The following is a 13357-nucleotide window of genomic DNA, read 5'->3' as shown; positions in this document are numbered from 1 at the left end:
TCATACTTTCGATATGGTATGGAATTTGCGAAATGATTAAAAAAAATTTTTAAATTATTAATTAATCATCCTGGACTGAAATTTATTAGGCAACCCATATGCAATATATTTATTGACATATTAAATTGAACATAAAATACGTTTCATCCATTAACCAGCTCGGAGAAGGTCGTTCTATAGCGGGATCCTTTACTATCCATATAAACGTGCAATATTGGACTGAATACGTAGTGGTTTGCCGGGTTTGCCACTAACTCCAACTTAAAGTTTAGTGAAATCATTATGTATGGTATCGAGAAAACTTCTTCAGTCATAATTATTTTCTTAGTTAAAGTAACATGGACTGAAAAATATTATATTATGAATATAGTAGTAGTGTAGTAAGAATAATAAGTATATTAAAATAAAATAAAAACCGGCCAAGTGCGAGTCAGGCTCGCGCAACGAGGGTTCCGTACTACAGTCGTATTTTTTGACATTTTGCAAGATAATTCAAAAACTATGTAAAAATAAATAAAAAATCTGTTTTAGAATGCACAGGTGAAGACCTTTCATATTATGATACCCCACTTGATATAGTTATCTTACTTAGAAAATTGAAAATATTAATTATTAGTAATTCATGACCACAATTTAACTTTTTTTGTGTGATGTAACCACAAATTAACGGTTTTCAGATTTTTCCCCAAATGTCAGCTATAATATCTATCTACCTGCCGAAATTCATGATTCTAGGTCAACGGGAAGTACCCTGTAGGTTTCTTGACAGACAGACAGACATACAAATAGACAACAAATTGATCCTATAAGGGTTCCGTTTTTCCTTTTGAGGTACGGATCCCTAAAAAGATGAACTATTGAAAGTTCTGTAAGTAGTCAAGTATTCTTGCATATCCAGCGGTAATAGACTGTATAAGTACCTACATGCTAATGAAATAGAATACTTCTTACATCAAACCAAATCAAGAACAACAGCAGGGTAGGTATACGGAGAGTGTGCTATAGAACTATTTTGATCTGATTCATTCCATCCCATCCCATCGCCTCCCATTTCCCTCGCCATTTTACCATCGTACCACGAGGCATCGTAAAGGTCTATAGTCTATACCCTTACATAAGTAGTCGACATTCGACGGACTTAAGCGATTCACTTCCTCGTTTCTAAGACCACTGTCAGAATATGGAATACCTACCCTAGCGGGTTCCGTTTTCCCGCCATTTACAATATTGCAATATTGGGGCCTTCAAAAGAAGAGTGGAAAGGCACCCTTTAGGTAGACACGCTCCACCTAAGGCTGCAAAATCACTTACTCATACCTAATTGGTGTGATTACAGGAAAGCGTATGCCTATTTAGTTCAAAAAACTATTAAAACCTTATAGGCACCTCACTTGCGATCTGAGTGGCTTATGAGCTGCTCAGTGCTCAGGTCGATATTTTGTGGTGTGAACTCATTCCACGCCGCGAAAACCTATCGGCACCTGCGAGCTGAGTGGCTCATGAGCTACTTAGCTCTCAAGTGTAGACACTCTTTTACAAGTAGTTTTCAAACAGACACCCAATGAAATAATATTTTTTGAGTATGGAATAGGTAGGTACGTCTAAAATTCTAATGAAAAGTATGGGCCTAGCTTAAGTATTATTGTAAGTTTGAAAACCAAGACCAACACAAAATTCGGCTAAAAACTTTGCAGTGTCAATTTTTTTAATGAAACTTCTTAACATTTAAATTGACTCATTCCACCTTGGAGCAATTTAGCTCTTAGCTCTGCTCTAAATGGTCCCTGCGGCTTGTACCCAATAGTTTTCATAATGGGAAATCGAGTTAAACAGGCGTGATTGACTTAATTGCACACATATTAATTCTTTATTGCCATTAGTACGTAAACTCAATTATATTATATGGCTTTGCAGCAGAAGCAGTGATAGCCTAGTGGTTAGGACGTCCGCCTTCTAATCGGAGGTCGGGGGTTCGATCCCGGGCACGCACCTCTAACTTTTCGAAATTATGTGCGTTTCAATTAATTAAATATCAAAACATCGTGAGGAAACCTGCATGCCTGAGAGTTCTCCATAATGTTCTCAAAGGTGTGTGAAGTCTACCAATCCGCACATGGCCAGCGTGGTAGACTATGGCCAAAACCCTTCTCACTCTGAGAGGAGACCCGCGCGCGCGCTCTGTAGTGAGCCGGTGATGGGTTGATCATGATGATGATGATATGGCTTTGTTTTGTTTTAATTTATGACTACTTAAGTATTTATTTAAAAAGATCCGTGATCATCTTGTTTATAGAATAAATAAAATACGTGCTTACCAATACCAATAGCCCACGGACGATAAGTATTATTAACTAGATGATGCCCGCGTCCGACTTCGTCCGCATCGATTTAGGTCTTTAAAAACCTCGTAGGAGCTTTTTGATTTCCTGGGATGAAAACTAGTCTATGCTCCAGCACGCAAGCTATTTCTGTACCAATGATATGATGCCTGTATGCAAGCTATGTTTGCACCTTGTCAAAATCGATTGAAGAAATGGATCATGAAAAGCTAGCAGACAGACAGATACCTACACTGTATAATTTATAATAGATATTAGTATGGATAATATCGCTCGTGCGTTAATTTGGCCTTGGCCCAGCCTGAGCACTTCTACTGATGTCTACTAAGGGCCAGCACATATAGACGGATGGGAATAGTCTTTCTGATAACAAATTAAGCTCAGTCTTAACATTCGATTGAATTGGTAGGTATAAAATCCATACCTACTAATATAGATATAAATGCGAAAGTGTGTCTGCCTGTCTGATTTCTGGCTTTTCACGGCCTATCCGTTCCACCAATTTTAATGAAATTTGGTACAGAGATAGCTTGCATACCGGGGAAGGACACAAGCTACTTTTTATCCCGGAAAATCAAAGAGTTCCCACGGGATGTTTAAGAACCTTAATCCACGCGGATATAGTCGCGGGCATAATCTAGTTACTACTATAACATAATATAAAAATAATACACTCTGAGGAGACTCAAAGGACCGCGTGCCGCTTGTCGAAGTAAAATAAAGCTTAGGTATAAGTTTGATTTGAGTTGTTATTAAGGAAGATGCCACACCTCGGCTCCACTCTACTCTGCCGATGTGTGTTGCACCTAATTGTTATCATTGACGATATTAGGTAAATAAAGAGTGACCAAATTATTTGTTACTAACAAGTGCTTTGTATCTAACCCGAAACAAAGTGAATGAACCTTGTAGTATTTAAATTCAAACGCTGACATTCCATGAACATTCTTTTACGTGTATTTGACACGAAACGTGCCAGTTGTATGACGGAAATAGATATTAGGAGTCACGAGAAAATATAACATTTTTTCAACATGTCTGTAATTGACGAATTTTATGTGTTCGGTGATAAAAATGTTACGGTACCAGTACATTTGAATTTTGGAAAATATGTGTTAGATCGCCTGCGGAAAATGGAAGAAAGAGTTGCATTGGTAAGTAAAGTTTATAATTATTATGTTACCTATAAATCACCTAAAATTCCACGGTGCCAGATATTACTCTGCCAAAGGAGATGGTTGAAATAAAAATAGCTCGTCGTTATTAATAGTTTACCTACGTTATACCTAGTAATTAATGAATAGAATGAATGAATAATAAAATAGATTTGCAGGTATTTAAATATTTGCTTAACAGCTAAGTACTGGCTTGTGTATCAACTTATAACAATCCATCTCAGATGATATAAAAGTTATAAAAGAAAATCAATTTAACAATCGATACTTATATAAAAATTCGAAAGTGTGTCTTTCTGTTTATCTCTCTGTCAATCTGTCTGTTATCTTTTCACGTCCGATTTGTTTAACCGATTTTGACGACAGCTACGAATAGGTATAGCTTATCTTAAAAACGGACACAAGGTACGTACTTTCTCACGGAAAATCAAAAAGTTCTCACAGGTTATCCGTTTCCAGAATACCAGCTATATCTGTGCCTTTCGTCAAAATCGGTTCAGCGGTTGAGCAATGAAAAGGTAACAACCAGACAGAGTTAGTTTCTCATTCAGTGTGTTACATTTTTTATAGTTATAGTGGGTAAGTACCTATAGTGGTTTTTGTAGTTAGTTAAAATTTATAACAATTATTTAGAGTAAATTGTCAAGTGCGTGTGAGAAGACGCATTAGGTAGGTTTTCGTCTTTTGGTTGATTTTCATGTCTCTTAACTTCAAAACCATAGGACTTTCACATAATTTCACGCCCTTAAGGGGTAGATTATCCCAAAACAGTTTCGAAACTAACGCCTACGCCTGGAAGAACCTACTTTCCAAATTTCAAGTTTGTAGATTTTTAGTTCCTGTGATTTTGTAATAGGTCAGTGAGTGAGTAAGGAAGTGAACGAGCGAGTGGTATTTCGCTTTTATATAGTTCTAGCGACCCGCTCCGGCTTCGCATGTGTGCAATTTTATGAAATGTTGATATCTGCATGCAATTGTCAACAACGGAAAGTGTCTGTCGGAATTCTCCTGAAAATACAAAAGTAATTATGACCCACAGGACGCACACTCAGTAGAGTTTCTGAGATCCTTTAAGGTTCTGTCCACAGCATCTGCATGTGCTCTATGGCTCATGGTGCATTCATCCCATATAATAAACTACCTTCTGCTCGCGGCTTTGCCCGCGTGGGCTACAGGAAACAAATGGCATTTTTTTGGCAAAAACATAGGACTTTCTTATAACCTATCAACCCTCATTTTACCCCTTTAGACCCGTAAGATTTTCGTAAAAAATCTTAGCTCACATCTGCCTTTAAATAGAACCTACCTTCCAAACTTCAAGTTAACAATAACAATAATCCCCTATTTTATCACATTTACGGGAGATTTTCCAGAATAACTTCTACAGGTTTTTATTATTTAAAACTAATAATCTAAACCCCGAATTTTATGTATCTATCTTTAAAAACATAGAACTTTGATATAACCTTCCACCCCCATTCCACCCTCTTAGGGAAGGATTTTCTGAAAACCGTTTCTTAGCTGACACCTAAGTCTTATTAAGAACCTACTTTCCGTTAATTAACAATAATAAAACTTTCCCATACAAACTTTCATCCCCTATTTTACCACCCTTATGGGCGAATTTTCCAAAAATCCTGAAACACGTAGTTCTTCATTATGACCGAAAACCCAAATAACAATTTTCGTGCAAATAACTTGAAAAATGACGGACTTTCATACAAACTACCATCCCCCATTTAACCCACTTAGGGGTGGAATTTCGAAAAATCCTTTCTTAGTGGATACCTACTCTTTACAAAGAATAGACCCTCCAAATTTTAAGTCTCTAAGACCAGCGGTTTAGGCTGTGCGTTGATATATATGTCAGTCAGTCAGTCAGTCAGGACTTTGAATTTTATATATATAGAAGATAGATGCCTCATCTTGTAGTAATTTGCCAAGAAGCCCATTTTAGCGGATAGAACATGTACATCGTTGCTCTAGAGATACGGATCGCGGAAGTTTAAAAATGGGATGAGCAATTTTTCAGTTGCAACAATACCTACCTTATGAAGCAACTAATATCGCTGTCTTCCCTGATTGTCTGTTCTTAGCAAGTATTTTTGCGAGAAACGTCTTCCTCGTTCCTCCTGGCGACCTAATCCCAAAAACTACTGTACGGATTTTTATACGGTTTTCACTAATAGAAAGAGGGATTATCTGAGAAGGTTAGCTTAGCTGTAATTTATAAACATTTTGTGAAAATAAGTTGATGGTAGTAAATGTGAATTAAAGTGATCGCGCTGCATGCACGGCCTGTCGTTGCCATATTTTAATTTTGTGATATCTCCTAAGATATTAATTATTCTGAATCACACTTTACATCACACTTCACACTAATATTATACAGGCGAAAGTTTGTATGTGTGTGTGTGTGTGTATGTTACTCCTTCACGTAAAAACTACTAGACGGATTTGGCTGAAATTTGGAATGAAGATAGATTATACCCTGGATTAACACATAGGCTACTTTTTATCCCGGAAAATCAAAGAGTTCCCGCGGGATTTTGAAAAATGTAAATCCACGCGGACGAAGTCGCGGGCATCAGCTAGTTGAATAATATAAAGGATAATTTTGGTCTAAATTAAATACTTGAGATGATCAAGAATTTTATTTTGATAAGGACTATACTATGTTAGTGAAAACAACTTTTAAAGTAAAACTTTGTGTTATTGTAAGTCAACCTTAAAAGATAGACTTTTTTTAAACTTTTTGAGAGAACCTATTCTACAATGTTTTATAACTATTTATGCAACGCAATAATAATTAATATTGATGAGAACCGCATATACTTATAATATACTACGTATTGATGAAAACCGCAGTAGATATAATAATACTATGTAGAGAAGGGCTGCGTCTGCGTGATAACAGATGGTGCAACAATAATTTCAAATAACAGTTCCGTTACACAACGGGATTTGATAACAGGGCATTGCACAGCGGCATTTTTATCAGCTTATCATATCACACCGTGACCTCTTGTCCCTACTCCCTTGTGTTCGAATGATGAACCGTTCGCGTAGGTAGTTATTACCTAAGTATTAAAAATTTGAGATATTGTGAGCGTCTGAACTCTGAATGTCCTATCTTAAATAATGATCAAAATTGGTGTGTCGGAGTGTCGCACGATCAAAAAGAATCGTCCGTCACAACGTCACTAATCGCGTCAGTCGGTGGAAAATTCCCCGATTAGTGGGGAGATTACGGGAGCTTTGCGTGGGTTGACTGCGCAGTTTTTTTAAAAGGGAAATTTTCACGGAACGGACAAATATTATTGATTTGAATAAGTTTAAATGAATTTTTTTACAGCTTTGAAAACAATTTTTAAGGTTTTCCCAATTTTCTTCATATTGTTTGGCTGACTTGAAAATAGTTAAAAATAAATTAGTTACCTACTTACGTGTTATTCTTTAATAATATTTATATAGTCTTAATTATTGCTAATGCTTATGATAATAATATTAGTTCTTTTTATTTGACAAGATAGGTAATTTGCAAATGCTGTGTACACATTTTATTGATACATTTATCAGCATGTGTTTGTATATAAGTGACGTAGTATATATAAAATTTATGTATTTTATATGTTCCAAATAAAATAAAATAAATAAATAAAACAAATTCAGTAGAATTTGTCAAATGCAGGTTTTGCTACTCAATCGGTTAGTAGAGCTGGGAAGCTGCGCTTGCTGTTTGTTCGGCAGCTTTTGTTGGAAAGTGCAGCAAACCTTCTGATTTAGGGTTTATTTCTGCGAAATTATAATAAAAACGTAAGTACTAAAATAAAGTTTGATATTGGCCACAGGTAAATGCGACTACAGGAGAGGAACTGACTATCAGACAATTACTTCAATATTCCGTCAATCTCGCCACTTCACTTACGAAGTTAGGGATTGGAAAAGGTGACGTAATTGCAATAGGTACAGAAAAACGCAATGCGTTTATGCCAACTGTGCTAGGCGCTTTACTTAGTGGAGCTACATGCACTCCATATGACGTAGATAGCGGTAAAGGTAAGGCTTTTAAATTAATTCTAGTTTGTATTATTCGATGTCCCATATCGATAAGTGCAGCCCTTGGCTGTGATCTAACTCACTTGGTTAGCACCAAGTAATAATATGGAAGTAGGCAAACTTAGAAGAATTTTATTAGGCTTAGGTATAGGTCATCGTACCTGGAACGAATACCTAATAAATTCATAATAAGTGTCGGCAGGTCTTTGCCAAAGAATTTGTAACAATGTAGCTACGATTAAGCCTCCCACCAGACCAGACTAGACAAGAAAATTTAGAAATAATAATTATGCCTGCCGAGAATCGAACCCACGATTCCGCTTACAGGCCGGTGCTTGCCTCTGCAACTGGGAGGTCGTCAAAAGTAGGGACAATTTCTCAATACTGATATTGATATTATAAATTAAAATTCAAATAATTAAGAAACCGCCCAATTTTTACTATTTTTACCTGTTCTTTTGTTTTATTTTTCAGCCGTGTTTCGACACAAATTGTCTGTAGCCAAACCTACGCGCGTTATATGCTCTAAACTCTTCTGGGAACGATACGAAGAAGTGCTAAATTCCTGTGGCTCTATTAAATCTTATTTTTCGCTGGACGGCTTTCCACAAAACGCCGTTTCAGTACAATCCCTAGTTGCAGAGGATATTGATATTGAAAGATTTGAACCAGCGAGAGTGGTTGGACAAGTGGACACAGCATGGATATTGTACTCATCCGGGACGACGGGCCTGCCAAAAGGCGTTCGTCTTACACATCTGAACTGTATTATGAGCAGTCTGCCGGACAAGTACGATAGAATCATACTTATTTCACGCCATATTTCTCTGGCAATCATCATGATCAATTGCCGGCTCACTGAGCACTGCCTACTGATTCGCTGAGTAAGTTTCTAATACTGAAGAATAGTCACCGAGCTCTTTTGAAATTTTTAATCCATTATAGGTTTCTACGAAAAAATATTTTAATATCACTCAGTGAAGCATCAATGCAGAACCAACCAATGTCATATTAGCTCGGTGGCTATCATTCAGTGTTAAACACTGGGCTAGCGAAACGGTTTGACCGTAGTCTATTACGCTGGCCAAGTGTGGGTTGATAGACTTCACTCAGCTTTGAGAACATTATGAAGAACTCTTCGGCATGCAGGTTTCCTTACGATGTTTGCCTTCATCGTTAGAGCAACTTATATATTGCTTAAAACGCACATAACTTCAGAAAGTTAAAGGCATGATGCCTATTGATATAATTAAAATCAATTAATGGATTTTTTACGTTACAATCTTCCTGAAAGAATAATGTACCTAGATATATAAAAAATCATCAAAATCGGTTCATGAAATTGGTTTTCGAGAAAATTATGAAAAAAATATTACTAAAAAAGGAGGTTCTGTACCGTCCCGTAGGTACATACCTACGGGTCGAATACAGAACCTCCTTTTTTGAGTCGGTTGATAAAAATACTTGGGCTTCAACTTCAAGGTTTTCGTGAAAATCGTTTGATATGATTAATGTAATTTCTGAGGTGATTACTAAACATCATAATAATAATTATTTCAGTTACAAGGACGAATGGAATATACAGACAGCTTTTATTTTTGGGGAATGGTATCATAATTACGATACCTTCATGACTTATAGATTACTATTCTCTGGTAAGAAAGTGGTATATGTTAATGACGTAACTATTCTCAACATGTTGGAATGTATAGAAAAGTACCAGGTCAGTAAACGTAGATCCTAATATTATATTTTGGTAGGTATGAAAGTAAAAATAAAATATTTTCAAATATTGTGTTTTTAGGTTGATGTAGCAATGATTCTGCCGTATCTGCTCAACCTTATAAGCAAAGAAGAAACTTTAGAAAAGTATAATTTAGATTCTCTGAAAATGATTTACTCGCGATCAACTCTACTTCACAAAGATACTATTGAACAAGTTAAGAAAAGGTCAGTCTTTATGACATACAAAATAGACTAGGCTTTTTTAGGGTTCCGTACCTCAAAAGGAAAAACGGAACCCTTATAGGATAACTTTGTTGTCTGTCTGTCTGTCTGTCAAGAAACCTACAGGGTACTCCCCGTTGACCTAGAATCATGAAATTTGGTAGGTAGGTAGATCTTATAGCTGACATTTGGGGAAAAATCTGAAAACCGTGAATTTAGGGTTAGATCACACAAAATAAATTAAATTGTGGTCATGAACTAATAATTAGTATTTTCAACTTTCAAAGTATGACTATATCAAGTGGGGTATCATATGAAAGGTCTTCACCTGTACATTCTAAAACAGATTTTTATTTATTTTTATGCATCATAGTTTTTGAATTATCGTGCAAAATGTCGAAAAAATACGACTGTAGTACGGAACCCTCATTGCGCGAGCCTGTCTCGCACTTTACCGGAACGCCAAATCGCTTGGCAACACGGCTTTACCGGTAGAGTGGTAACTAGCCACGGCCGAAGCCTCCCACCAGAACAGACCAGAGAAATTATATAATTCCAAACCCCTGTCCGGAATTGAACACGGAACCTCCCACTAACAGGGCCACAGCATTTACCACTACGCCAGGGAGGTCGTCAAAAATATTATACATAATAGAAATTCATATAATTTTAGTAACCACCCGAAACGCAGCGTAGGTAGTACTAGGCGCGCGCTTCTGGCGCTTGTTGTACATACTTAGTCCCTTAGATCATAAATACATATTGTATGAACTTCTTAATTTTATTTAGACTGCCTAAGCTACAAAACATTTTGCAAGGCTATGGGATGACTGAATGTGGAGAACCGACTTCAGAAATTTGGGCAGATGAGGGTCCGAGAGCGGGAAGTATTGGTAAGGCGACACCGGGGATTATCATTAAAGTAAGTCATAAACAATGTGGCTAATTCTCTGTACTTATAACACAGAAAATATAAGTACGCGACAGGTCGATATGGCGATCGAGGTGGGGACGCTCCGCACACCCACACAGCCCCCGCGCAAACCCGCTGCGCGATTGCGGGATAGTGACAGCTACAATGTCACGATCGCAATTATCTCTGATTGGTTAACGCTCGCTCACTATTGGCTATAATGAATTGTTGCAACAAGAATCGCACAAAATCAGCCAATCAGAACCATTGAGATTGTAATAATGATTGATGCAGGTTTTAGACAGGTTTTGTGGGATAGTGCGGGCGACGCGACGGCGACGTGCGGGTTTGTGGGGCGTCCCTCCGCCTTATACCCCGATTGCCATCTCGACCTGTCGCATACTATAGGTAATAATTTGTCTATATATTTGAAAAAGTTGAATCTAACCGGCTCATATTTTTATAATGAAAAATATATTTAATATTTTAATAGTAAGTATCACTTTTAGATCGTGGATCTAAAAACCAACATAAAACTAGGTCCAAACCAAACCGGAGAAATTCGATTATCAGGCCCCATGCTTATGAAGGGATACATAGACATTGACCCTTCTACATATCTGGACGAAGAAGATTTTTTTAAAACTGGTGATGTGGGATACTATGATGATGACAAGTATTTCTATATCGTCGACAGAATAAAGGATATAATTAATTTTGAAGGGCATAAGGTCAGTAGGTATAGATATGATTTTATTGTTATATATTGCTGGACTTACCTACTTCTCAAAATAGATCAAAATTCAAAACCAATACACGACTGATTTTGAATTACCTACTATAAAAGTTTTAGCGCGAATACAGGAAAGGAATATTGTTTTTGTGCAATCATTGTGTGAGAGTATGTTTTAATACCCAGTTATACCTATGGAGTTTCATATACTGTCCACTTTATCTAAACTCATCCATAGTTCCATAATATTACAAATGCGAATGTGTGTCTGTCTGTCTGTCTGCAAGCTTTTCACAGCCTATCCGTTCAACCAATTTTGATGGAATTTGGTACAGAGATAACTTGCATTCCGGGGAAGGACATAGGCTACTTTTTATTCCGGAAAAAGAGTTCCCAAAGCATTTTTAAAAACTTAAATCCACGCGGATGAAGTCTAGTAATAACTAAAAATCACAATCATAAAATCTTGGTAACATTAATTGTTGTAAGCTATTCTGATTTTGCAAGTAAAAGATTTGCAAGTTTTATTCCGTTTTTGTTGCTGCTTCCAGAATTCCATTCTTTTTTATTGTTCTTTGTAACTGGTCAGGTTCAGATAGGCAAATTATTCATCATCATCTGTCATGGCTTTTTTACAAGAAAATATAAGAAAAATGTACCTAGGTACTTAAAATAAGTTTCATCGAACTTTCATAAAATCCACTCGAACGTAATTTTTGTTCATAGATCGCCCCATTACAATTGGAAAATTTACTGCAAATGCATCAAAAGGTTCTCGAAGCCGCTGTTATTGGGAAACCAGACCCTGTTAGCGGAGAACTTCCACTGGCTTTTGTGGTACTGAAGCCAGGTTCAGATGTCACAGAGCAAGAGTTGGTGGACTATATAGCTGCAGAGGTGAGTTGTATAAATCAAATGTTGTGACTAATTAATAAGGAGGTCAGGAGTACCTATATTATCAAACTAGCTTATGCTCGCAACTTCGTCCGCGTGGACTACACAAATTTCAAGCCCTATTTCAGCCCCTTAGGGCTTGCATTTTCAAAAAGTCTTTCTTAGCGGATGCCTACGTCATAATAGCTATCTGCATATCAAATTTCTGCCCGATCCGTACAGTAGTTAGCTGTGCGTTGATAGATCAGTCAGTCAGTCAGTCAGTCACCTTTTCCTTTTATATATTTAGATTTACTCCTGACCGAATCTAAGCAATGTCAGCCAATCTCAAAGGAGACTAGCTAACTATGCAGGACATAGTGTGCATAAACGCAAGGGAACTCTCTATTCTCTCACTATTTAATAGTTCTATGGGTTGACTATCAGATGCGATCGGAAAGAATCCAAGCGCAATTTAGCGTCTTTCCATGCTTTCGGAATTCGAAAGCACAAGGGTGTATAAGTCCCGCAAATTGCTAATGCGCGTGCCCGCCATTTTAGTGACGTCAGCACTAGACTGAAGTTTCGAGCTGATGGTATGCTTTTATTTCGGCTGACGTCAAAATGACGTCATTTCGATGCTAATGGGACATGGTTCCAGCGCAATAGCAATTTGTGGGACTTATACCGCTGCCAACTTTTCAACTGCACCCTGATATTGAGAATTTCTTAACAGTAAAATAAAATCCAAATCTTCGAGATGCCTTCTTGTCCAAAATTCTTCAGTCCTTGAAGACCAGTCTTCGAACAGACGTGGTTGCTGACTATGGGCCTCGTAAGAAAACTCAGTAAAAAAAAAAAAAAAGTAAGTAATTGCTTGAGAGAGCTATGCTCGGAGTGTATCTACGTGATCAAATCAGAAATGAGGAATTACTCGTAGGAGAGCCAGAAAGAACCTACATAGCTCAGCAGGTTGCGATGATGAAGTGGCAAGGGCAGGGCATATAGTTCGAAAAACTAATAGATGTTGGGGTCCCATGATGGTGCTGGAATAGCGACCTGCCAACTGATGACCCCCCTACTATGTGGACCGACGACATCAAACGAGTCGCAGGCGAATGAGTATCTTAGATTTAATGGCATTTGTGCTTTTCAGGTGCCTCAATTTATGCAACTAGCCGGTGGAGTGAAGTTTATTGATAAACTACCTAGAAGTCCCAGAGGAAAGATTTTACGCCGTCAATTAAGAGAAATGTTAAATTAATTCATTTGCTATTATTTTATTTTGGTTGTCGTTGGTATATTCTTAGCATTCCTA

General features: G+C 37.2%; 1 protein-coding gene across 1 annotated transcript; it reads left to right on the top strand.

Annotated features, from left to right (window-relative positions):
• The first annotated feature begins 3310 nt into the window (after positions 1–3310).
• Positions 3311–13357, top strand: LOC117986052 (luciferin 4-monooxygenase-like). Its single transcript, XM_034972868.2, has 9 exons — positions 3311–3493; positions 7366–7573; positions 8048–8363; positions 9134–9296; positions 9378–9523; positions 10310–10442; positions 10943–11164; positions 11893–12063; positions 13196–13357. Exons 1-9 carry the CDS (start codon positions 3374–3376, stop codon positions 13301–13303), a joined length of 1587 nt encoding a protein of 528 aa, XP_034828759.1. The 5' UTR covers positions 3311–3373; the 3' UTR covers positions 13304–13357.

The sequence above is a fragment of the Maniola hyperantus genome, chromosome 10 (assembly GCF_902806685.2).
Source record: "Maniola hyperantus chromosome 10, iAphHyp1.2, whole genome shotgun sequence".
Taxonomy (NCBI): domain Eukaryota; kingdom Metazoa; phylum Arthropoda; class Insecta; order Lepidoptera; family Nymphalidae; genus Maniola; species Maniola hyperantus.
The sequence above is the reverse complement of the archived record's forward strand: the minus strand, read 5'-3'. Positions and strand labels throughout refer to the sequence as shown.